Here is a 25,445-nt window from a genome sequence, read left to right on the forward strand (position 1 = left end):
CTGCATTTTTTCAGAATGTATTTCCTCAGAAACAGAAGAAATAACAGTACTGTTACCTGATATTTCGTAAGGATGTTGTTTTCTGTAACCAGTGTATCAGAGCTGAAGGTGTGAAGTTCACTTCCTCAAGAAATAGAGCATCACTTAGTGTCATGAATTCAGCATTGTATTGCTGCATATAAGTTAATTTTGTTTCTCACCTGAAATAATTCAAGTATACTTGATGTGATTCTGAGACTCTCAAGGTATCTGACTTTTTCCTGCTGCCTCTGTGAGTTAAAATCCAGCACAGGTCTGGGTCATATAGCAAAGAGAGATAGCAGCATGGCTGTTCAGCATGCACTTCAAAGATGTGGGATGACTTTTGGATCTGAAGGGCAGACAGGGTTCCTTATATCCCTCCAGCTTACGACGTTCACTTCAAGACAGAGTGAAGGAGTGATGAGTGCTTTCTTGCAGGCTTAAATGTAATACTTGGGCTTGTCAGCTTTGATAGCAGCCTGTGATTTCCCTCACCACCCTCCAGCAGATACTGCTCTGTTCAGTGCTGTTGGTAAATGGGAAGTAGGCTGATCTCTCACTGCTTCTCTGAAGATTTTGCTAGCTGCTTGGATGTAATTTTTGAAAAACTTATTGAAGCCCAAGGCTGCAGAGCATTTCAAACTACTTGTATTTTAAAAAGCTAAATATGAACTACTGAATATGCCTGTTATGTATTTGCTTACCTGAAAAGCCCTGAACTTCTTGGTGAAATAAAAGTCAGTGCTATTATATGCCAAAGAATTGTGGTGATAAGCTTGTGAGAAATCGCTGTGTTGAATTATTTTCATTCCATGGATTCTTAAGCCTCAGAGAATCTTCAGTGTTTCCTCCCTGTCTTGCTGTGGGCTCAAGACTGACAAAGCTGGAGTCTGAAGTCTGCCCTTCCCTGGAGGCCTGAGGCCATTAAAGCCTTCCTTGTGTTACTCTCTCCAGAGTGACTGAAGACCTTCTTGTCCATTGGTACTTTGGCTCCTGGACAAGGAGAATATCTGGACCCTTTAAAAGCAGAAACTCTGAGACTTCTGGGTTTTTTCTTCAAGACAGCATAAATTTGCTATTGTACTCAAAAAAGAAGCATTTCATGCCACTTCCTATCCAAGACCTGTTTTCTTAACAGGACTTCCTTGGTTTTTTTACCTGTAGTATCTTCTAATATATGATAAACAGTTACTGTATTTCAGTCTTTTTAGATATTTGTGAATGCTGTTTATGACTCTTCCTACCTGTGTCTTATTTTCTGGGGTCTTTTTCTTCAAGAGCCAGTCTCTACTAATCTGTAGTAGGTTTTTAGTGTGTTTTCTCCATGCATTTTCTAAGGACTGCAAAAAGCTGGTTTGAAATAAAGTTACATTGATGAGTTTTGTTGGATCCAGATTTCTGGGGTGATTTACTGTGTGTTTGTGTTGCTGATTTGCTTTACCTACAACTATGGATGGTGTTTGTGTACATAGAAGTTGTGGAGAAGGGGAAAGCAAACTTAGCTTTGTTCTATGCTTATTCTAAACACTGACTTTGAGGTTTGTTTTTTTTTGTTTGTTTGTTTTGGGGTTTTTTTGTGGTTTCTTTGTTGTTGTTTTTTTGGGTTTTTTTCTTTTCTTTTCTTTTTTTGAGCCTGTGACTGCTAGAAACTGTACTTGCTGGAAGCATTTTGGGACCCTCTGTTTTTTCAGCCGAGATTTCCTTGTCTCTTGCAGCAGAGCTTCCCCCTCCGTACACTGCCATTGCCAGTCCAGATGCCAGCGGTGTTCCCGTGATCAACTGCCGTGTGTGCCAGTCACTCATCAATTTGGATGGCAAGCTACACCAACATGTGGTTAAATGCACAGTCTGCAATGAAGCTACAGTAAAATGGATTTTTAGCACTTTTCTTTTTGTGGGGGGCACTGGGTGGGGTAGAAGTCATGTCCTCACCTGGGCAGGGTGAGTCCCTTCCTGCCAGTGTGGCTGGTGTGCAAGTTGGAGGCATGCTGGCACAAGGATGGTCATAAGCAGTTAGAATAAATCTTCATGCGGTCGAGCTGGCTTTGCAGGATGTCTCCTTCTGAGGAGGACAAAAAGCAAAGATGTCATTTAAATAATTACTCTTCTGTAAAGAAGAATAAAATTGGTTTTGATGGGATGAGGAGCAGTGCAGAATTGAGTTATTCTAAGAGTGGGAGAAACAAAGTAATGAACCCACACCTCTCCCTGGATGAATGCCTTTCTCCTGAAATACTCTTCAGTCACTTTGTTAGCTGTAACAGATCACAATAAAATAACTTTGAAATGTTTAAGTCTTAGGTTATTTTCCAGCCATCACAGACCTATTTGTTTCTTCTCCTCTTAATTCAAGTCTTCAGTATTTGGCCTCCTGCTTTTATTTTTTTTCCTCCTGCCAGTTTTAGATTTGGGATGTGATACTGCAGTGCTCCACAGCTACTGCAAGCATTTGTATGAAAAACAATGGATTAGATTTATTATATGGATTTATTATATATTTGTTATATGAAAATATCTTTAAATCATGTCCTGAAAACAGGAAGCCTGAAAACTGCAGGAGATTTTTTTTCCAGTTCGAGGGTAGAGAACCTGCCACTGATAGTCACCTTCCTGTCCAATATATAATGTTTCAAGCCAAACAAAGTATTGTGCACCCTTTGATTTGCTGCATGAAAGGGACATTGAAACTTGACTCCTAGGTTGGAGAAAGATAATTTCAGTACAGTTTAAAATAAGATTACAGTTGGTGATGCTTTCATATTCTCTTAGTGACCAAGAAACAGAGTGTGGTCCTTTCACTGTTGAATAAAGCCATTGTACCAGGCAAGAAGGGTTGTTTGATGTTTTGACTTTTTGACTGGTTTGGGGTGGTTGTTTTTTGTTGTTTTTTTTTGTTTTTTTTTTTTTTTTTAAATCACTATTTTAACTCATATTAAAAAAAAAAAAAAGTGAACTGAAGCCTTGAATTTTCAGTGCTGAAATATGAATGTTTTTTCCATGAGTTTGCAGAATTTGTTCTAGTAAGGAAATTTTCACTTCTTAAGAAAAGAAAAAATTTCTTAATTTTGTGTTGACTCTGAAGTTTCCTCTGTAAGAGGAAGTGCATTTCTCTGTTAGCAAGAACTTTTGACTGAAGTTATTCTGCTTTGTCATCCTGTTATGTGGAAAAAAGTTAATTGCTATGACTTCTGATGTGTGTTCTCTGGTGGTTGTGGTTTTGTTTGTTTGTTTGTTTGTTTAGCCAATCAAAAACCCTCCTTCAGGGAAGAAGTATGTTAGATGTCAATGTAACTGTCTCCTTATCTGTAAGGATACATCTCGGAAAATAGGCTGTCCAAGACCAAACTGGTAAGAATAAAATACTCTCAGTGCCTTGAGATGATTTTCTTTAAAGCATCTGTCCTCTTTGTGTTGAGTATTGAAAAAGGGTCAAGCCTTGGTTTCTTTACATGGACACTTACAGAGCATTACTAAATTGCTGCAGACACAGGTAGTGCTAGTGTCCATTTTGAATATTTTTTTAAGATTAAAGAGGAAAAAGTTTCTTCTTTTTCTTTTAGTCTCAGATGTGTGTGTCCCATTATATAACTACTTTTTAAGTCAAAAATAATGTAAAGAGCAATAGAAGAAAATTCACTTCTTGTTTCTGGGACTTAACATTCATAATTTCTTGGAGACTTAGTTATTATAACTACAGAGAATACTCACTTTGCTAAGTTCAGAGTAGGAATTCAAAGTGAAATGGGAGATGGAGTAGTAGCTTGGCTTCAGTCTCCTTCTCAACTATGCTGAGTTTTCATTCTCTCAGCTCTCAACCTTAATGTTCACACATCTTATAAAAGAAGCAATTGTGATTGTCATAGTGATTGTTCTTAGTGTTGGGCTTAAGGTGTTAAAGATTCCACTGAGGTAGGAGGAGTTTGATTGTAAGTGGTGCAGCTCTAAAAGGAGAAATGGAGAGGAAGGCTGAGTCTGCAGCTGTGTGAAAGGGAGTTCTACCCCACCAAGTTCTCTAGTCACCAGTCTATTGGCTGTTCTGGTTTTGAAACATAGTTTGAGACTTGTGGGAATTACTCTTTTTTACTAATGCTCTGTTGGATAGGACTTCAAAACATTCCAAACATTTTCTCAGAGTGCAAAAATGTTCATGGGATAGTTCAGTTATAATATATCACATGGTTGGTAACTAAACTAAATCAGAAGTTCCTTAATTTTATTAAAATAATCTCAATAGCATACATCTAAGCAGTTTCCCTAAGACAGTCTATGTATTTGTCTTGCTAGGAACTGAGCAAAATTGGTGTAGTGTACTTCGAAGGAGAGAGTTGGGAGTATGCCTTAAATGGAAGACTCTAGATTGAAGGAAAGCCGTTCAGAATACAATTTTGGTTGTAGATGGAAGAGATGCAATGCAAATTAAATATTGCTTTAATTTTTCCTTTCACTTTTTTAGTTCTAAGAAGTCTCATCCTCATTCTGAGTTGGTTAATTTGGGTACTGTCATTTTGGACTGACAAATTGTGTAATTAAACTGGAATCACGTTGAACATAAAAGCAAATGCTTTCTTTAAAGTAAATTGATTTCATTTAGTCAGTCTAGGGTAGTCTTCCTCTTTATTTTACTCAACAGTATGGAATTTTTAATGTGCAAGTATGGATGTGCTGCTTATATTGACATGGTTGTTAGTAGTGTGGGAGGGAGAACTAGATTGTGGAAGATCCTTACTCTTTCTACATGTTCCACATGGGTATGTAGATTTCAGTTCTCAGGCTTGCTCAGCCAGAGTATTAAGTTTTCATTTTTCTGAGGAGCCTGTCTGTCCTGTGCTTGCAAGTCTTTGATCTCTATAGGGTTTAGGCTTGTATGGCTGATCTTATAGGGAGAGTATTTTTAAAACTGAAAACGCTTTGGAGAGTGACCAAAACTTGGTTCATCAGCTGTTTAACAAGTAGATTATAGTTTAAATGTGTAAAAAATTTGGTAGTGACTGAGGTAATTGTTTGAACGCATCATCGTTCTCTTTTGCTAGCTAAATTACATATGTAATCTAATGTTCTTACCACAGTAGACGCATCATTACTCTTGGTCCAGTAATGCTGATTCCAGAAGAGCAGCCAGCTCAACCTGCCTTGCCAGTTCAACCAGATGGAACTAGAGTGGTGTGTGGGCACTGTGGAAATACATTCCTTGTAAGTAAAGCATCACATTCTCCTTCTCGCCTCACCGTGCTATCCCTCAAGCTGTTTGTTGTAAGCAGTTTTAAGAGTGTATTGCCTCACTCTCTGGCATCACTGAGGAACTAAAACTTCTGTACTCACTAGTATGGCTGTATGGTCTGTATTTGGTTATCTTTGTGTTTCAAGAAAACTTTTAACAGTCTGTCTGTATGTGGATAGATAAAGCCCAAAGTCTGTCTTACTGTGTTGTGATGTGAGAGTGGACAGTGCTGGGAAGTGGAAGTTGGTCTTCCAGGTTCTGTTTAGGCTTGCAGTGGTGGCAGTGTTCTGCAGTGGCCAAGAGAGCAGTCCTGTCATTGCTGTATGAGCCCTTGAAAGCTGTGAGTATGGCACTTGCCATTGGCATATCTGTAGGTTGTTGGAGAACTGGAGGTTTTGGTTTATATGTGAGAGTTACAGTTGATCCCATTTTTGAAGTGGAAGGATGCACAAATGTTCTTCTGCTGTTGAACTCTTTGTCTTTTAAAAGGACAAGGTGCTGCCACACTTGAATTTTGATTGCAGTACACAAGTAACCTAACTTTGGCTTCATCATCCAGCAGTGATTGAATCTCTTTCAGGTTTGTGAGTTGTAGGAAGTGACTAGGTAAGGGATACATTTAAAGAAAACAGTCATGAGAGAGGTGGCATATTCCTGAAACAAAGGATTATAAGGTACATAAAGATCAGAGAATACTCAAGTGCTTGTTGTGCACGGGAAAAGGAAGCTTAGGGGGATGCCACACCATGTTGGCTTGTACCAGCAGAGAGAGAAGGGTTGGCTTGTGATAGGCTCTGTAATGGAATAGGCTTGTGTTTTTAAGTCTTTACTTCAGGTTTTGGATCAGTGAGGTGCTTTCATGGCTTAACCCCAGCCAACAGCTGAAGTACCACACAGCTGCTTGCTCACTGCAAACACCACCCAGCCCACCTGCCCTGGTGGGGAGGAGAACTGGAAAAAAGGTGTAAAACTTGTGGGTTGAGATAAAAAACAATTCAATGATTGAAACAGAAAAAAGATATTGCTAATGATGAGAATAACAATAATAATAGTAATGAAAAGAGAGAGAGAGGAATAAAACCCAAGAGAAATAAGTGGTGCTCAATACAATTGCTCACCACCTGCTGACCCAGCCTGTGCCCCAGCAATGATCAGGATCTCCCAGCCAACTCCTCCCAGTTTGTGTACCAGACATGATGTTCTATGGTGTGGAATATGCCTTTGGCTAGCTGAGCTCAGCTGTCTTTGGCAGTGCTCTCTCTTAGCTTCTTGTGCACCTCTTTGCTGGCAGAGCATGGGAAACTGAAAAGTCCTTGACTTAGGGTAAACACTACTTAGCAGCAACTAAAACCTTAACTTGTTACCAACATTGTTACTGAATCCAAAAGAGAGCACTGTACCAGCCATTAAGAAGAAAATTAATACTCCCAGCTGAATCCAGGACAGGTGTGCTGTAATGTCTTAACTATTACAGTAGGTGATGAGTGCAGGGAGGAGGAGATGGCCCTGAAGCTTTTTTTATTTTTTTTTTTTCCTCCCCCAAGAGAAATAGGAATATGAAGAGGAATTTACAAGTAATGTGCTAACTGGAAAGCAATTACAGATATGCTCAAGAAATATTCTGTCTACTAACTCTGCCTTTATGTTAAAAAATATGTTATTTCTTAGAACCCTTGCTGAAGAACAGTAGTCTGAAACTGAAGATAGCAGAAGTGGGTTTTCTCTTTACTTTTCTTTTTGGCCTATCTTTAGGGACTTTCACAGGCATGGAAGTTTTACTTGTCTTCATCCCCTATTTACTTTATATAAGTACAGTCCAGAGTAACTTTGTAGTTTACACTATGAACTACTTCAGATGAACATAAGGGAAAAAAAAATGAAGCCCATAAAGTCGGGTTTTGCCTGTAACTTCTAGATTATGCCTTACAAGGCTAAGTTTTCTAGTTTGGGATTTGTGCATGTGACTTCATATCTTCTGGTTGCTTTAGGGAACTGCAACATTTTGAACTTTGTCGTCTGGTCTGCCGGGATAAGACCAGTTTGTCTCTTCTTGATATGTTGAAAAGAAACTCTGAACCATTAGAAATTGGAAGCTTGCTATTTTTTTATGCTGAGTTATGAAGAAACAAACTCTTTCTTCTTCCTCATGTTACACAGCTTTCCCACCAGTCTTTTGCTTCCACTTTTTTCTGTAATTAAGTCTGAGATTCTGAAAATAAAATTTTTAGTTAAGAAAAATCAGGAAATCGCTTGGATTTGAGAATGAGCAGAGAAGCAACAAAAAAGTGTTTTAGCCAGCCTGGAAGCTCACTTTCTGGGTTAGTATTTCTGCCTTTTGATAGATCCATGTTGTGAAGAATATACAGAGTGCTAGATGCATCTCTCAGCAACTCGGTAGGCTATCCCTTTTACTTTACTTGGCGGTTAAAAAATAAATAAAATAGACAAGCAGATCTAGAATCCCTGGGATGGAAAAGTCAAATTGTCATGTTCTATGTTCTTTTAAGAGAATCTACTTGTTTACCACCTTTCCAAGATTTTTTTTCCGATTTGAAGACATGACTGTGGGGCCTGTGTTTTGCTTTCCTCAGACATGGAGGGATGTTTTTCACAAATGATGAAAAGCATGCTCCTTGCTATGGAGTGCCTTAAAGTTTCTCTGTTTTAGCTGGAAGAATGGCTTAGTACTGAGGTGAAACTGTAGCCAAACTATCAATACTTCACATCTTGTTAATCAGATTTTTTTTTTCCCTTGGTAACCTGATAGAAGTTTTTTCTGTGTTAAGGTTTCTACTGTTTCTGGCAGGTTTGGACTTCACTATAGAAAAGGAGGGCAGGATGAGGGTTTAACTGTGTTCGCTAAATATCAGTTTGATCTGGTTTGGGCTGTATTGAGAGCTATTGGACATGGGCTGTGAAGTTACTGTTTCTGCCAGCAGTAAGTCATTCCCTGCTACTCCTCTCTGCCTGCAATGGTCTGTGGCTGTCAGAGGCTGAGCTGCCTTTGGAAACAGGGGACCAGGGAGGGCTGTCCCTGTGTCCTCCCCCTCTGCCGCCTTCCTGCTCCTGTCCTTTTTCAGAGGTACCTCAGAGACAAGAAGCCAGGAGCAAGCTATGGAAGCCACAGGCTGTAGGCTAAGCACTGTGCTTTGTCAATTTTGGTTTTTTTAAAAATAATAAAATATGAAAAATATTCTTCTATTCAAATAATTGAATAGAAAACCCATTAAACTTTTCAGAAAACTTAGATATGTTTTAGTTTGTGAAAATATTTTGCTTTCCCAAAGGACCAGAGGGGAATGGAGAGGAAGCTTCTTTTGCAGAAGCACCTGTACGTAGGACTGTGTATGTGTTTATGTACATGTATCTTGTTTTGGGCTCTTTGTTTTTTCAGTGGACTGTGTTGAGTGCATTGAGAACTATTTTAGGCTTAGAAAGAAAATGTTTGTCTGTTCTTATAGTAACTCCTTTGATGGATGCCTGGTTTTGTCTACAGTTGAAATATTGATGAGCTCTGGATTTCTCGTATCTTCATCTGTGTCTCAGTACATCTAACTAGGGATTTGGGATATATATTGTATTGCTCCAATTAAAAAAATAATTGTATTCTCAGCAGAGAGCTGAATTTCATGCAACTGTAATTTCTTAACAAAATGAATCAGTATTAAGTACTTTTAAGCACTCTGGAATATGGGTAAAAATTACCAGCTTAAGCATGATTTAGAATGCACATGAACATAACCTTTCCCCACTGTGCTAATGTGATTTGAGTTCTTGTACTTTGAAAGTCTTGTCACAATTTTGCTCTTTTTCTGCAAATACTTCTGGTCCATGTAAAAGGCATCATAACAGTTACTGCTTCTGTTATTTCCAGATAACTCTCAATGAAAACAGATTATTGCTGACACTTTTTCCATCAATATTTGCAGCCCAAATGTATTTGAGTTTGTAGCCATTAATAATTTGGGCTAATGATTAGAAAGATTAAAACCCTGGAAAGATCAGCAATGAGTAACCAAGGAAATGGAGTTGCCTACACTGTGATATAGAATCGAAATTGGTATATAGAAGTGAAGTTGAATTGCAGTTAGGTAAAATATAGATCCTGGAATTACAGTTTTAAAAGCTGCAATAACTGCTCTGGCAGGGCCTGTCTCCATCCACAATACTGACAATTGCATCTTATCCAAATTTCACTGTGTAGAATTAAGGGAAATTATGTAGATTTTTGAAAAGGATGCAGAAAAATACTGAACTTGCTCCTCTGCCAGGTATGTGGAGGTAGAATTAATGCTCTTAAAGAGCTTTGATTGGGTGGGGAGTATTATAGGAGCTTTATTAAGGAATAAAACAGAACTCTGCTAAATCAGTTTGGTCAGGTTTTGTAAAGAAATAATACCAGTTACATAGTTATTCTGTAAATGTGTAAATGGATACTTCAGAACAAGAAAATAAAATATGATTTTGTTTTTAGTGGAGATTTATCCCCAAGTAAATAAAACTGGGGGAGATGTTTAAGAGGTAGGAAAATGCTCAATAAATACCACAGTTCGAAACCTTGCTCACAGCAAAATCTTTTCATACTGAAAAGGCATGAGAAGACACATCTTTCTTTGCTCATAAAATTCTTCTCAGCATTTAAATGGTGCTTGCTGTAGGTTGGTGTTGTTTTCCATACGAGGATGATGGGCTCTGATTTTGATTTGTGGTTGTAGCAGTTGTAACACTGTTCACTCCAGTAGGACAGCTTCAGATTTCTCACAGAGATAAGGCAGAGCCTAATGGAGGCACTGGGGATCTGCACTGTGGCTTCTTCCCCTGCTTTTAACTTGCAGTGTGGCTTTTGCATCACCAAGAAAGCTTCCAAGTAACCTCCACTTGAGAAGGGCAAGGGAAGAGAGCTGCAGTTACAAAATAACTGCTTACAGGGAGAAGAAAAAGAGCTTTTCCCTTGGTCAAGGCAAAGATGTTTAAAATGCTCGTCTAATACTGTTACCACAGAACAAAATTTAACAGAACCTGCTGTTTTTAAGTGAGTATATCACTGTATCCCCTGGTTGAGTTAGTTCTGGGCATTGCTTTCACTAAGGCTGTTTCCCACATAGGTTTTAGTCTGAGCATGGAAGGTGATGATCCTACCACGTACAATTTTACATATTGTCTTCTCAACAGTCATGTAAAGTAGCCAATAGTGTTTTCTATTTCATTGATGTAGAACCTGATATCTACTTTCTAAAATACTCTGTAACACATCTTTCTGTGTACCCATAACTTAGTTTGCATAAGTAATGCAATGGTTGGGAAAAGATTGGAAAATAATTCTGTCTGTAATTGTGCCAAAGAAAACACACTTATTTTGATTCAGGGTATATTCATAGGCTTTAAGTAAGAGAACAAAACCTATTAATATTATAATATTGCCCATGCTATGCTTGTGGATGCAACCACATGACGTCAAGCGAATTTTGTAATACTAAGGCAAATCATGGGAAATATTTACATGGAAATCCCAATCCGATGTTGCTACTGACAAAAGGGCATCCCGTTTATAGAAGAAAGCAAGAAACAAGTCAAAGAAAGTCTGAGAAGCAAAATGTTCTCATAGTGCTATTTAACATTAAGTGCAACAACCATTTTCTCAGGTCTGCTTTTCAACCTTTTTCCTTTTTTCTTTTTACAGTGGATGGAACTGAGGTTTAACACACTAGCAAAATGTCCACACTGCAAAAAAATGTAAGTTCTCCGAAAGCAAGGTTATGTAAATTACTGTGAAGTAGCCAATGTTTCTTCTGTAAGTCTTTGGGGTAAAAAGACTTACAGAAGTCTTTTTACTGTGCTGATTATTTTGCTGTGCTCATCTGAACTTCAAGGCTAAAGCAGATATTGCATGCATGTGAATTCTCCATTCATTATGCAGAAATCAGTAGCTTTGACAAATCCACCTGCATTTATGAAAATGCTCTGATTGAATTGATAGAGGCAAAAATAAGCTGCCAACAACAGACAGGAAGGGGTGCTGAAATAAACATTTTATGTCCTTGAAGTTTTACCTCTTCATACAGTAGTCATCAGGTGTCATCTTTAAAGGTAGAACTTGAATTGCTTTATTGTAAAGGGAGGAAAGGAAATAATAATGTCTTAATTTGAAAGAGGGTTTACTGACACTATAAACTCGACAACTAACTTGTGTTAAGCATCTTAATGCATTATCTTGTTTAATGTTTATGAATTGCTGCGGAATCACTTGTCTATTCATTTGTTATTACTTCAAGAAGAAGAAAAATTAGAATACAAGAGCTGTAAGCTTTTTGTTTTGGTTTGGGTTTTTTGGGGCCTCTCTTTTTGACTATTTGTTTCACCTTTCTTATCTGAGCTCAGGAATTCTTAATTTGAATTGTTCCACTAGTAACATACTTTAATTTTGCATAGGATCTCAGCCACAGGGTGTGAAATAACACATAAATATGACTTCAGAGACTTTCATGTCCTGCTGATTTATTTAAATATTTGTCTTCCTTTGACAGGCAAGTGTGACTTCCAGTTAAAGGCACAAATGTGTTTTCCACTGGGAATGGAGAACCTCAGCTGTGTTGCATGTTGTAAGAAAACTAGCAGGTCCCTTAGGAAGGAGAAAGCTTAGGATAAATGTACTGTAGGTGTGGGCATGGCATGGCCTGGCCTTCAACAGTGGTTGAAGTCTTTTTATCAGAGTATTTGATAGAGAAGTCAGTCTAATGCTGTGTTTAACCTCAGGGTTGTAACTGACCCGGTGTGGAGCTGTGGATGTGGTCTAATTTGCTTAGGTTGGATAAACTCAGTCTGGATGAGATGCTGCTTTGCAGGGCTGTTTGTACTGCCACATTAAGTCTGTTCACTCCTTGAGGAGGCATTGGAGTTTTGCTGTTTGCTTTGTTTTAAAACTAATTGCAATTATGTTTTATGTCACCCTTGTTTGCTGACCTTGGTTTTTCTCTTGACTCTCCTTATGTCAGTTTTGTTTGTTGTTTAACCTTAAAGTGAAACTCAAACAAACAAAAGACCCAACCTTAACAGTAATAACAGCAAAATAAACCATGCTCCAAGCAACAGTCAAAAGTCACAGCATGTGATCTTTCTTTCTGACTTCTGTTGGTTAATGTTGCTTCTGTTCTAAATTCCAGCCAAACTCAAAGTTTTTCCTAGTATTTTCCTCCATAAAGTGCAAAGCATGCTATCCTTAAGAAAGCGGGAGCCTCTCTGCAGTGCAATTTGTGATAATTACAGTTTGCATGGCATCTGTATTGCAGAATGCAAAACAAATTTTAACAAGTGGGCATGGCTGTCCTTGGGCTGAGGATGCAAACTGCAGTGTTGTAATTTAGCTTTGAAGGAGTTGTTTGGTGCTTTCCTGCATTTGAGATGTGATGGTTGGGAGTTGTGCGCTTCCAGCAGGATAAACATTTCTGATACATGGATTTAGGGCGCAGCACAGGTGAGACAGAGCTTTGAGTCATGATGATGGAATAAATAACTGTAGTGACCTGCTTTCTATCAGGTCTTTGTCAGAGATCATCATAGGCAAGTAGTTAGAAGGGAATGTAGGGTTTCATCTTATTAAAGCAAAACTTCTTTCATTAGTAGCTGAGTAGTCAGAAGTAGAACTGTTCATTCCTTCTGTTGATTCAGTTGATGATTGTCACTGTAAAAAGAATAGTGTAGACTAAGGCAAAAGGCACGTGAATCACTGCAACAGTAACTTTTTCAAGGAGAATTCAGCTGACACTTATAGATGTATAATTTTGTTTAAAATGTTTTTAAAAGTGCTTTGAATCTCTGCAAGTTGTTTGTATTTGGTTGATGGATACTAGATCTTTATATTAAGAATGTCTTCTAAAACTGCAGGGGAGATCAGAAGTTAATACACGAAGAAGTTAATAATAAAACAGTGTTCAGGGAGAAATAAAGCCATCATACCTCATAGTACCTAAACAAGGGAACCTCTCATATCTGAATGTAGGGAGAAATAGGATCTTGTCTGTTTTTTAATCCCATCTATATGCTACCATTATGATACAACTTTGTTTTGTGACGCACTTGTTTTGTCTTGCAAAATAACTTGGGAAATGTAAGAAATTAATTGTGCTGTAGAGAATAAAATCTTATTTGGTAAATGACCAAATCTCTTTGGAAGTGGACTATAAACCTATCATGTCAGTTATAGGTAAGGTGTTTGCAGAACACCTTACTGATGTGTAGTGGCTCTGCCTGACACAGGCACTTACTTCCACTGGGAAAATAAATGTAGCTAATGAGGAAATTGTCATGATACGGTTTTATTTTATAGTGACACCTGGGAATGGGAGGAAATGGTTTCTTTTTTTTTTTTTGCTGATTTAGTGTTCTTCTGTATTTTTAATACCAGATGTTTATCAGCTTGTTTTCCAAGAGTGAGAGATTCAGGGAAGGCTTCCGGTATTTTCCTCATTTAATGATGAGGAAGCAGGAACTGGTTTTTTGCTTGCTGGTCTCTTTCTCAAGATGTATATTAAATCATGTAGAAAATTCAGTTCATTAATTCAGTTACTAGAAAGAGAATTGAATGGTACAGGTTATTATTTCACAGTGTCAAATCTGTTTTTTTCCTGTAGAACCTCTCTCTTTTACTTCTTAAGGTCTGCCAAAACTATGAACCCTAATGAATTTATAACACCTTTGCCCCATAAAGGACTTTCAGGAAAGAAGAGTGATCTTGGAACCCCATCACTGCTGTGGAGGCTAATTTCAGCAGTGCTATTCACCTTCAAAATACTGGCATTTTAATTTTCCTCTTAAAAGCATGTTTGAAATCCTGGTCATAATTCCTATTATTTGGAGCACGAGAGACCCAGCATTCCTTCCTTTGCTACTTTCCTTTATAGCCTTTGTCCCATGTGGCAGTTTTCCCCTCTTCTGATTACTCCCTGATGCAATATTGGATTTGGCATTTTTTATATCTGCTGCTGCTGCTGCCCAGAGTTCGGCAGGTGCCTTTGCTTCCTCAGCAGCATCTCAGAAAGAAGGAACTGCTGCTTTCTAGATAGCTCTGTAAGAGAGTTCCCTCATATTCCCACGATGGAACTAATCGGTTGCTTCTGTGATATGAAAAAGTTCTTTTGATCCCATTTTTAATATTGCCAGATGTGCTTGTCCAAGTTGTCACAGTTGGTCGGTTTTTGGGATAGAGTTTGAACTTCCTTTATTCTAAGCTAGTGTGGGGGTTTTAGATGTAATTTGGAGTGGCTAGAGGGAAGCCACACTTATCTAGAGGGGGCCAGTGGCCGGTATCACTGTTGGGAGGTGAAAATTATGATTTGTTGGGACTCCTAGATCTATTATGTGACTGTATGAACTTTAATATATTTAATTAATCATTGCTTCCTGTGGAAAGAGAAAGGCAGCTAAATTGAGACATTCTTTACATTTCCATCTTGTGGTATTTGAGTTGGTGATTTCTCCCCCAGCCTTTTTTACTGGACAGGGGAAGACACATGAGAAATATGGATGGAAAATATACACAGCACCTGCAATGTTATGATTACAAAAACAAGACTGTAAGTCAGCTCTGAAAGTGAAAGTCTCTTTCCCAGAATGAATTTTGTGTGCAATACCCAGCAGAGTAAATATCATGTATGTTTTAGGTGTATTGAATGTGACGTTTTTACCAACTTATTTTATGGTATCCAGCTCTGTAATAGAATTAACTTTGAGTACATAGCCACAAAATCCTGCAAAGGAGGGAACCTAAGGTCAGTTTGACAAGCTCAGTCTCTTCCCTTTTTCCCTTTTATAAAACTATTGTTTGGTTTTATTATTTTTAACTCATGTAACTTGGAATTGAACAACATACCCCTTTTCTAGAATGGCCGTAGAGTGGTTTTTGAGGGAGTACATGGAGGTGTATGTGAGAGGGTAAGATACCATTATTTGCCCAACAGGGAATTCTTACCCTAATCCTACCCCAGGCACCCTCCAGTGTCCCATTTCACTATGTATCTTGAGATTTTGCTAAGGAGGTCATTTCCCCATGGAAGCTAATGAGCAGTACTGTTTGGGGACTTTTCCAGCTCCTCTGAAAACAGCTTGTGAGTTATCACTTTATTCAATTCTTGCCTTGAAAGATGAAGCTCTGCATGTTAACTTGAGGACGCTGGTGGTGTTTGGTTTTTTTCTTCTCTTGGAGCATTTCAGAAATTCCTTGTAAAGAAATAACATTGAAGTAAAGCTGCTTAAAGCAATCTATTTGAAGGCTTTCTAAGACAAATGCTTAAAAATTTTTAGTCACATGCTAAGCATATGAGGCCTTGCTATGTGTTAATTAACTAGAGCCAGAAATTTGGTCAGTCATATGATCCGTGTACTACTTCAATTGTTTAGCAGTGCTTTTTCTGTTATGCATTTATCTTGAATAAGTTGAACTATCATGAGATGAGGAAAAGCATTACACTATTTCCAAAGGTGTCTTGATCTCCCAGAATGGGATGAAATACTTAACTAATGATAGCATGCTTCAGGATGCTTCAAAACACCTCTAAGATAGATAATACATGTTTTATAAAAGCACTTCTGCCACTTTAGTCCTTTTAACTGCGTTTCAGTGGACTTAAATCATGTTCCTGTTTTCCTCATTAGTAAGCTGTATTTGATTGCAAATGTGTGACTCAAGATATATTTGCTAAACATATTTGCTGAGCTTCTAGAATAATTTTTTAACCTGTAGTAAATAATGTAATGTTTTATTTGCATTTGATACTCTGTTTGAGTGAAGCACTGTAATAACTTGACGCAGCAGGTAGAGACAGAACTGTCTGTCCTGGAGTTCACAGTCTAGATGATAAGTGACAGAACTTCCAGGGGATTTATTTACTTTGGTTGTCAGAAGTGATTTGTGAAGCTCATGGAAGTTGTGGTAGAACTCTGAAAAAAAATGCAAAGTAAGAAGAACTTGTCATGTTCATCAGGTTGACTTAATGGCCTAAAGAATTTCAGTATTTGGAGATGTTGAACATGGAAAAAAATTATATGTCTGTGACTAAAATGATTTGTGTTTATCTTCAGAGCAGTTCAGTCACTGACCTGTATTGGGTATCCAAGAAATGGATAGTGAAGGTTGTTATTAATGACATGTAGGGGTGGTAGAAGTTATTTTCAGTTACTTAGATGCAGTGAAGTGTTGAAGCCATATGCTGATGCACTAAAAGTCTAAGGGGTGTCTTGCAACCAGCATAGAAGCTGAAAAGCAAACTTGAGTTTTGCTATCCAAAGGCTATCCAAGACAGTTACTGGGGTGCACTGTGGGTACAGAAGGTAAACACACTCAAACTGTGGGTGTGGCACCATTCCCTTTCTTGTAAGCACCTAGATTTTTAGATAATCACTAATAGTTCCTCTTTAAAATAAAAATGTGGATTCTGTCCTGTACTTTGCTTCCAACTCTATAAACTTAAGATGGTGTATGTGTCTTGCCATTCTCTTTCCATCCCTACATTGAGACTGACCAGTTACAGTTCATGGTGGGGGTGATTTCTGTGGTGGTTGTTATTTGGTTGGTTGGGTTTGGGCTTTGTTTGTTTTTAATATACAATACCATTTATTTTCTAACAGTTCTTCTGTGGGAAGTGCACTGCCACGGAGGCGCTGCTGTGCATATATCACAATTGGAATGATATGCATCTTCATTGGTGTTGGATTAACTGTGAGTGATGTCCCCCAATAAATTTGCAACTGTGTGCAGGGTTGTGTGTGTTCAAAGGGGTTCTCTTAGTTTGACCTCTCTTCTTTTCCCAGCATTTGAGTAAAACTTCCTAAATTGGTGTGGGTTTTGTCACCTCTATTAAAACTGTGGACTTAATCATCTGAATAAGCCTGAAAAATGATTTTTTTTTTTCAGAAGAGGTATTCTGGCACTTTGATAATCTTTTTTTCTGATGTTAAATTTAACTCTTCATCTCTAAAACTTCAGTTTTATAAAAACTGGTTCACTTCACTGTAGAAATATTGGAACATCTCGCTCTTGCTAGAGCTCTTGAAACTTCCAGGTTTCCAGAAATACGTGTTGCTGTATAGCCAGAAATATAAGTTCCTCTGCAATAGAGGTGAATAGGATTCCAAGCACTAGAAATACGTATGTGTCTTGGTAATTTGTGCAAGCTGTAAAGAGTAAAACTTGTTCATAAGTTATTTACAAATGAAGAGGCCCACTCTGTTGTTAGTCTGTTACTTGGAAAGCTGTCTGGTTTACCAGTATCTCGTATGGGTTACTAGAGCCAACTCTCTACCTGGGAATCCCAGAAAAGTTCATGAGAGGAAATAACTTCCAGTGAATTCATATATGTAATTCTCATTATGCTTCTAACTTGCATTTTAACTTGAATAATTATTTGTGTCTTCTTAAATGAGTTATGAAGGACTTTCCAGGTTCTGTAATAGAAACAAAGCCAGAAATAAAAACAGTGAGAGACAAATTTCTTTTCCTTTTTTTTTCTTGACCTTACTGAATTGGAAAAGTATGTAAAAACATTTTCCCATTTTTCCAGGCTTGTGTAGCCTCCATCCTTGGAGTTATTTGAGACTTAGCTGGGTTAAAACCATGGGCAACTTTGTCTGACCTTGGGGTTGACCCTACTTTGATTGGGGAGTTGACACTAGAGGTCTCCTGATCTCCCTTTCAAGCTCAATTATCCTACAGTTATGTAAAATTAAGCTAATAAAATACCCAATTTACCCTTCCCAGAGTTGAAAAGGTGCTAAAATGCTTCTCAATATAACTTGCTCTTCCCTGAAGAACAGAGAGTGCTGTACATTTGACACTACTGTTTTTTCTCTTTTTAGGTTGGTACACAAGACTTTGCCCGGCGATTTCACGCAACATATGTTTCTTGGGCTGTTGCTTATCTCTTAGGTTTAATCTGCCTCATCCGAGCCTGCTACTGGGGAGCCATCAAAGTCAGCTATCCAGAGCACAGTTTTGCGTAGACAATTTGTTAGGTTAGAGATGAACATCTAGTAGTTCTGGATCTTACATCTTGGACACTTTTAAAACCTTTCCTGTAAGGATTCCATTCTGTTCAAAGTAGTTTAAAGACTGGGGGGTCTCTAAGAACAAATGTTCATTGCACTACATAATATGCAAATAGTTTGTTTTGCTGCTAGATTCCCTAGCTCTGAATACTAAAGCTGTGTTTACATGTTCATAACTCTGTCTTTATAGGTGTTGAATTTTATTTCAACAGACAGTATTAAGTTTTACATTTCCTTTGTTATGTTAAAATCCGTCTGCCATTTTTCTAGATGATCAGTAAGAATTCAAAAGCAAGAGTGTTTATAAGTGTTTCTACAGTAGCTTCACATTTGTACTTAACATTTTAACTAAAATTATATTCAAGTGGCTTGCTTTAAAACCTAAGCAATAAGCATTTTGCTTGAACTGCTTTACTGCATCTTTTGCCTGAGATCATAGTGACCTTATTCAGGAAATGAAAGTTGTGAGTGTTTAAAAGAGTGACACTGTTGCTAGAGACACATTTGTAAACACTGTATGCTTGGAGCTTTTTCAGGTAGAGAGATGGTATTTTGGTAGTCCAATTAAATTTCCATTTATCCAGGATTGGCTTTCAGTTAGGATAAATGCTTTCTCCTCAAGGATCCAGGGACTGAGGTTTTGGTTGTGGTTTATTTTGGGGGGTTTTTTTGTTTGTTTGTTTGTTTGTTTTTCCTGGCAAATCCTAAAAGCCATGCTCGGATTATGGAACTTAACTCTGGTTATTCGTACAAGTTCCTTTACAGGGTCTAAGGGAAGCATTTCATGGGTTGGTTTGTCATACTTCAGTGTCATGTAGATGGCAATAAGACGGTGATGGGTTGCCTCGTACTTTCCTCTGATCACATCAGATTTTCCCTGCTTGGGAGAGTTATGACACTGGTCACTGCAAAGGGAGACACTGTAAATTCTCATTAACTGCTGTAATAAGGAAATGAGTAAACTGTTACTTGGACCATTCCATCAAAGTACATCTAGTCAATTTAGCAATGACTTGCCAAGAGAATACGGAAACAGAAAGTTTTTTCTAATGATGTATTCACAAAGGATTGAGGGACCAGTTCTTGCACTGCCCATCTTTATAATTTTAAACAAGTTTTTGCTAAATTCAGAAGGAATGTCCTGAGTGATTTAGACAACTGTAGAAATTTAGATAATTGGGTCAGATGGGTAAATTAATATGGATGTTTCAGGGATACATGTAATTTAAATTATCTATGTTCCTGCTAAGTCAAAATGATATTCGGATAAGGATTTTGGAGCACAATAAATGTAAATGATCGAACTGTAAATGATCTGTCTTTGTATGACGCTAAATGTATAAAAGCAGTAGCTCAGGATTACAATGTACCTTTTACAAATAAACTAATAAAGAAATAAAGATTATTATTCAAACTTAAATGTATTTTTTATTTATATGTCAATAAAAATGCGTAAGTGGATGAATTTCTTAGTATGATACAGGAACCACAAAGCCCGCCAAAGGTGAGCTTTGCATTTTTGCTAAATGGTGGCCTCAGGAATATGAGACAATTACCTTGGTCTTAGGAAGAATGAGGAAGTAAATAAGGGATGAAACTACTGTTGGGATTGTATTTTCTTGAGTCAATGGCTTATTGATGGACTAATATACTCCCTTCTTTTCCTAGTGCTTTTTACATCCCTTCACTGTTGGGATTTGCTGTATTCACTTGCGTGTGGACCTATGAATACTCTTTCCTGGTACTTTGTGTTACAAAATACTGCCCATGCTCCACATTGTGAAATAAAGTAGGCTGGGGCTGTACAGAAAATCATCCACTGCTTTTGTAACTTCAGTGAGGGTGGCAGTGGGAGGGGCTTGGGTAAAATGTTATTTTAGTGAATCAAAGGAATTTGTACTTTTCTTCACTGCATTAAGCTGTACTTCCTGTCTTGTGTTTCTCCTTTTTCTTCTCAGCCTTTTTCAGCAGATGGGATGGTACATAGACAAAGTAACTTTTGTCTGGATTAGGGTGTTAGCACAATATTTGCTACTAGTTCCTTTTGCAAAGTAAAATATGGTAGTTATTTCTGTGAAATATGTAATTACATTTCAACCAGTGCTGGGTACATAGAATTACGATATCTACACCAGCTAAGAAATGCAATGGTAGAATCTGATAGGACTCAAATAGTTGTGGCCATTTATGAAGCGGGCTTGTTTGTAGACAGTTGTGATGTTCTGTGCTGAGCTACATATCAATCCAATAAGCTTCTTTGAACTTAAAAATAAAGTAAGTCCTGTCCTGTGCATACAGACCGCTGGAACAGCTTTCAGGTTTTATAGTCACTCATTGTTTTTGTAGATTTTCATTAGTCTTTTTCTCAAGGTATTATTTTTGTGTTAAGTATGGGAAGGACTTATTCAAATTCATGATTAAGAACTTCTGTACTTTGAGGTTTTACTTCCCTTCCCTGCTCTCCTTCCAATCCTTTCTGCCAGAGCTTTTATACAAACTGTGTGTCCTTGACTAGGAAACACTTGAGATCTTAAACTGTGTTTAAGTTTTTAATTATAAACCTATGATGAATAAGCCTTTTACTGATTTTATTTATTATACCCACCATACATGTTAATATGTTGTCTTACGAGGCCAAGAGGGTAGTGATTCTGAAAATTAGGTTATCAGGAGATCTTTGTCACAAGTAGCATGTTGAAAGAAGTGAATCTTTCAAATCAGCCTGATAAGAAATTCAGCGTGAAGTGCTTGGAGAAGATGCTGGAGCAGCTGTGGAGTCATTAGTGGTTATTGCTGAGAAATGGATGTTGCCTTTCAGTGTATGCCTTTATAAACAGAGGGAATGCCAGGGCAGCAGCTTCAAATGAAGTGCTAGAAAATCTTTGTAACTAGCTTTAAGGACTTGAATAATAAATAGGTGAGTAGCAGCAAGATGATTTGTCATGTTAAATCTATCTCACTGCATTTTCCAACAGCAAAAGTTCCACACTGAATGAGGTATGCACTCTAAAAATATCTTGGAAATGTTCTAAGCAAGCTTGAGAAACACATCAGTAAAATTATTCAAATGTAGTGATTATCAGACTGGGACTGATGCATGCCACTGAATGTGTGGCAAGCCGTGCATACCAGGTTTTTGGAAATAAGACTTAACACTTTTGTCAGGTTAGTATGCTGTTTATCTCCTATAATTCCAGCTGTTAGAAACTGAGAGCAGGTTGAGTGACTGCATCATATTAATTTATTGTGTTTTCCTACTTAATTTCCTGTGTGATTTGGATTACACTGCCAGGGACTGAACATTCCCTTTCAAAAAATCTGTTGTGGAAAAGTAGATCAGTGTTGGAGAAATGAGTATCACTAAATTACTTGAAATAAAAAATCCTAACCATAATATTTTGAGTAACATGTATTTGAAAGCTGGACTCTGGTTGTATTACATCCCCTTTCATATGAAAAATAAGTCTCTTTACAGGAGAGTTACAAACCATATTTGTCTCAGTAGCCATATTAAATTGTTCCCATTTCTCAGCCTTCCAACTATGGCTATCCCAGGACTCAGCAGCAGAGTTGTACTGGAGGAGTATGAGCAACTGCACTTACACACATTGCTGCAGGACAATACCCTGCTTGAAAATAACTTGGAAAGTGCCTCCTTAATTCAGATTTCTTTCCATGATTTTATTGGTACTGTCAACCTGCAGCATACTGCACGAAGGTGAAAGCATAAATGGATGGATGGAGGTCATGAAGAAGGGGAAAGGGGAACTTAATCCGATTTAAGTTATTTGCAAGATTTTTGTTATGGATATTTGAGCCAACAAGAATATCTAGGCTCAGTTTCCTACAGCTTTAGCCACAAAAAGGTTTTTCATTTTAGAACAATAAAGCTACTTGTTAGCTTGATTAACTAGCAACTCGTCATGTTACGCTTCAGTGGAATGTGGGGGAGTCTACCAGGGAGGTATCCCTGTATCACCTCCTCTGCTTTAATATTCATTTGTAGGCGTTCATGTTGGCTGGTTTGGGGGGGTTGGGGGGGGAAGACATGGCCATAACAGACTTTGGATCTGGACCTATGTAGTGGATTTTATGGTTCTTTTTAACAGTTCATTTGAAAGAAGTGGGTTCAGCTAAATCTTGTGAACAAAAGTAACAGATATGACTATGTATTGGAAATTAATCCAGATGACAAGCTGCATGTCCTTGCAATGACGTAGTAAAATGATTATCACGTGGGTCAGGGAACATTTATAAGCAGTGGCTAAAAGATAAAGCTGGATGAAATGCATAGGGTCAAAAAGACAGTTCCATATTAACGTTTTATCCAATAACAGCATATCATGTAATGGAGAAACAACCATTTATTTCAAATTTAATAGGAGCTCTTTTGCATGAACTTATATAAGTTTGTAATGACATGGTTATAGTTCCAGCTTACTTAGATTTACGTGCATTGCTTAATGTCTAAAACCACCCCAAGCAATTGGAGAAGGGAATAAAAGACTGAGGTTAGAAAACAATTCTGAGGGCGTGCTGCTGGTTTTTTGGGGGTTTTTTTGTTTGTTTGTTTTTTTTTTTTGGGGGGGGGGGGGGCGGGGGGGGGTCCTTCCAGTATTTCCTAGGAAAAATGATTTGTCTGATGGAATTTCAGAACTGATTTGAGTTAAATTGTGTGAGAAAGAATTTGCTGACAGGCCAAGTGGCATATGGCATATTACCCTCACAGAAGGAGTCAATTTTTAGTATTTCCAAAGTAATCTTTAAATTTTCATTGTCCATTAATGAAGTCTCTTACCCATGTGTAGTATCTTTCTTGTCATGTTTTCAATTTGTTAAAAAATTAGCAAAGTTTCTTATGAAATAAGTAGAGAATTTTGTTTTTATATTATTTGTCTGTGTAGTGTTATTGGAGTAGATTGGGTCTTCTTTAATTTTGTAAATGTGATTATGATATTTTTCTTCACGTATTTTTAAATTTTATATCTGTAGCTGTTACCACTGTGTTGTATCTGCCAGTTTCTCAAACTTATGAAGTATACCAAATTCTTGCCTCTTAAGGGAATGCTTTAACAAGATACTGAACCGAATTTCTAACTTTATTAGAGAGATAAAACATTGAGTACCTTGAAGACATGAATCTTTAATAGAGAATTGTTTTTCAACAGTAATTTGAAAGGTGTAACACTTCTCCCAAGAAGCTCTGCAAGCTTGGAGCCCTATGCCCCGAGCAGGCAGTATGGCAAGGAACCCCAAATAGCCACCACCTGAACCAGCACACAGCATGCAAGTTTTCACAAGAGTTTTCTGGCTGTATTTCATTGAAAATGCAGTCACCCAAGGAGTTTCCCTTGAGAAATCTGAGTCTGACAAACTGGTATTCTCTGGTTTTGGGGTTTTTTACCTCCACCAAAAATTAATCAGCTCACTCTAATCAGCGTGGAAGGGGACTAAGAAAGTCTATAGTGCTATTTATAGTTTGTGTACCTTTCTTTAGGAGTAAGAAAACAATGCATTTCTTTTAATCTCTTAAAATAAATGTACACTATTGTTATTTTGATGGACAGGGTAATGAACTAGAAAGTGTTCTTTTGAAAAGTATTTAACTTGCCTAATGTTTGCATTCTCTGAGCTTTGTCTCTTATTTTGCTTTGATGCTTATAATGTCAAATACTAATATTTTAGATCAAAATTTTCCATCCCAAAAGCCATGTGTATATTTTCTGTGCAGTTTCAGTTCAAATAGTACTGTTTTGCCAGGAATGAGAATGGGGGGAAACTGTTTATGGCTAAATAAAACCATGCAGCTGTATAAAATTCCAGCTACCCCTGCCCTGTGATGGCTGAAACAAGAACTACAAGGGCATTCTTATTTTTTGTAGGTTTTTAAATGGTAAATGAGTAAATGTCACTTACAAAGCTGCTGTATTTAATGCCATATTTAGATATAAATGTCTAAACTGGACACTAGGGAGCTAACAGAGCTAAGAGGAAAAGTTAAAAATGCATGCGCAGTATAAAAAAAACCAGCTCTAAAGCAAATCAGAGCCTGCAACCAAATGGCTTAGATTTTCCTCCAAGATCTGTCTCTCATAGAGATGCACACACACACACAAAAGTTTCTCATAATTGTTACGCATTAGTCTTTTTATAAGCTGGTTTGCAGTCAGCTCACCTTACAATCCCCAAAAAGGCTGATGGGACACTCATCATTGTCCTATACAGTGATTAACAGGACAGCCAAATTGACCCCAAATGCACAAGTTTTATTCTGGTTAGAAAACCACTAAGGTAGCCTAATTTGCATATTGCTGACCATGACAGAGTTTGTAGGTTTCCTGAAAAATCATTTGAATGCGCATTTCTAGTCTACATCCAGTTTTGTTTTACATGTTCTGTCACCTGTACCAGAGGGAATGGTCTCCATGGACCAATGGGAGGCTTGCAGCATATAACACCTTTTCTGTCTGTTAACAGTGAAGACACAACCTTAAAAAAGGTGCTTTTCTTTCCGAATTTGGAAAACATAATGTTGCAGCTATTATTGATAATAAGACTCCTGATGTACAAACATACTATAGTTTATTTTATAAATGTAGAAATGGCATAGTAATGAGATACTATGTAGATCTGGTATTAAATCTGTAGCAGAAAGCTTAACAAGAATGCTTTTTTCCAGTTTAACAAAGTAATATTAGTGAGAATAAACCGTTTTTCTTCATCTTTGTTTTAAAGTAGAAAGCAGAAAACAAAATCTGTTACATACAGTGGTTTTAAGCTAATGTCATGAATACAGAACAAAACCACTTGTTGCAGACCTTCTGTTTCAATTTTGTTTAAAACTAAAAAAATCAGTGCAATTGGATTGAAAAAAATATTTATTTATTCATTTGTTTGTTTGTTTTTAAAGTAGGCGGGGAAAGAAGCACATTATAAATGTTACAATTCCAGTGTTTGTATTTGTGAAATCTAATTTACTTCCCGACTAGGATTAACTGCTTTTGGTCTCACACTTGTGAGCACACAGGCTGGCTTAGCTGGAAAACTTTAATGGAATTTTCAAGTAACAGCAGATCCTAATCTTGGCTTGAAGGAAAGCCTTCAGTGAGTTGATTTAATGAGATATTTATGTGAGCTGACAGAACCCTAAATTTCCTATTCCATTATTATT

General features: G+C 37.5%; 1 protein-coding gene across 2 annotated transcripts in view; it reads left to right on the forward strand.

The window, feature by feature from the left end:
- Positions 1-19,694, forward strand: part of PIP4P2 (phosphatidylinositol-4,5-bisphosphate 4-phosphatase 2) — a 37,924-nt gene extending 18,230 nt beyond the window's left edge. For both annotated transcript variants that reach the window (XM_066179024.1, XM_066179015.1), the window contains exons 2-7: positions 1,737-1,885; positions 3,263-3,369; positions 5,088-5,211; positions 10,920-10,972; positions 16,859-16,949; positions 18,086-19,694. In XM_066179024.1, coding sequence (XP_066035121.1) covers positions 1,737-1,885; positions 3,263-3,369; positions 5,088-5,211; positions 10,920-10,972; positions 16,859-16,949; positions 18,086-18,229 — 668 coding nt within the window. In that variant the 3' untranslated portion in view covers positions 18,230-19,694. The remainder of the gene's footprint in view (positions 1-1,736; positions 1,886-3,262; positions 3,370-5,087; positions 5,212-10,919; positions 10,973-16,858; positions 16,950-18,085) is intronic.
- Positions 19,695-25,445: the final 5,751 nt, after the last annotated feature.

Source organism: Chamaea fasciata, unplaced genomic scaffold (genome assembly GCF_029207755.1).
Source record: "Chamaea fasciata isolate MVZ Bird 193981 ecotype frontalis unplaced genomic scaffold, bChaFas1.0.hap1 SCAF_1, whole genome shotgun sequence".
Classification (NCBI taxonomy): domain Eukaryota; kingdom Metazoa; phylum Chordata; class Aves; order Passeriformes; family Sylviidae; genus Chamaea; species Chamaea fasciata.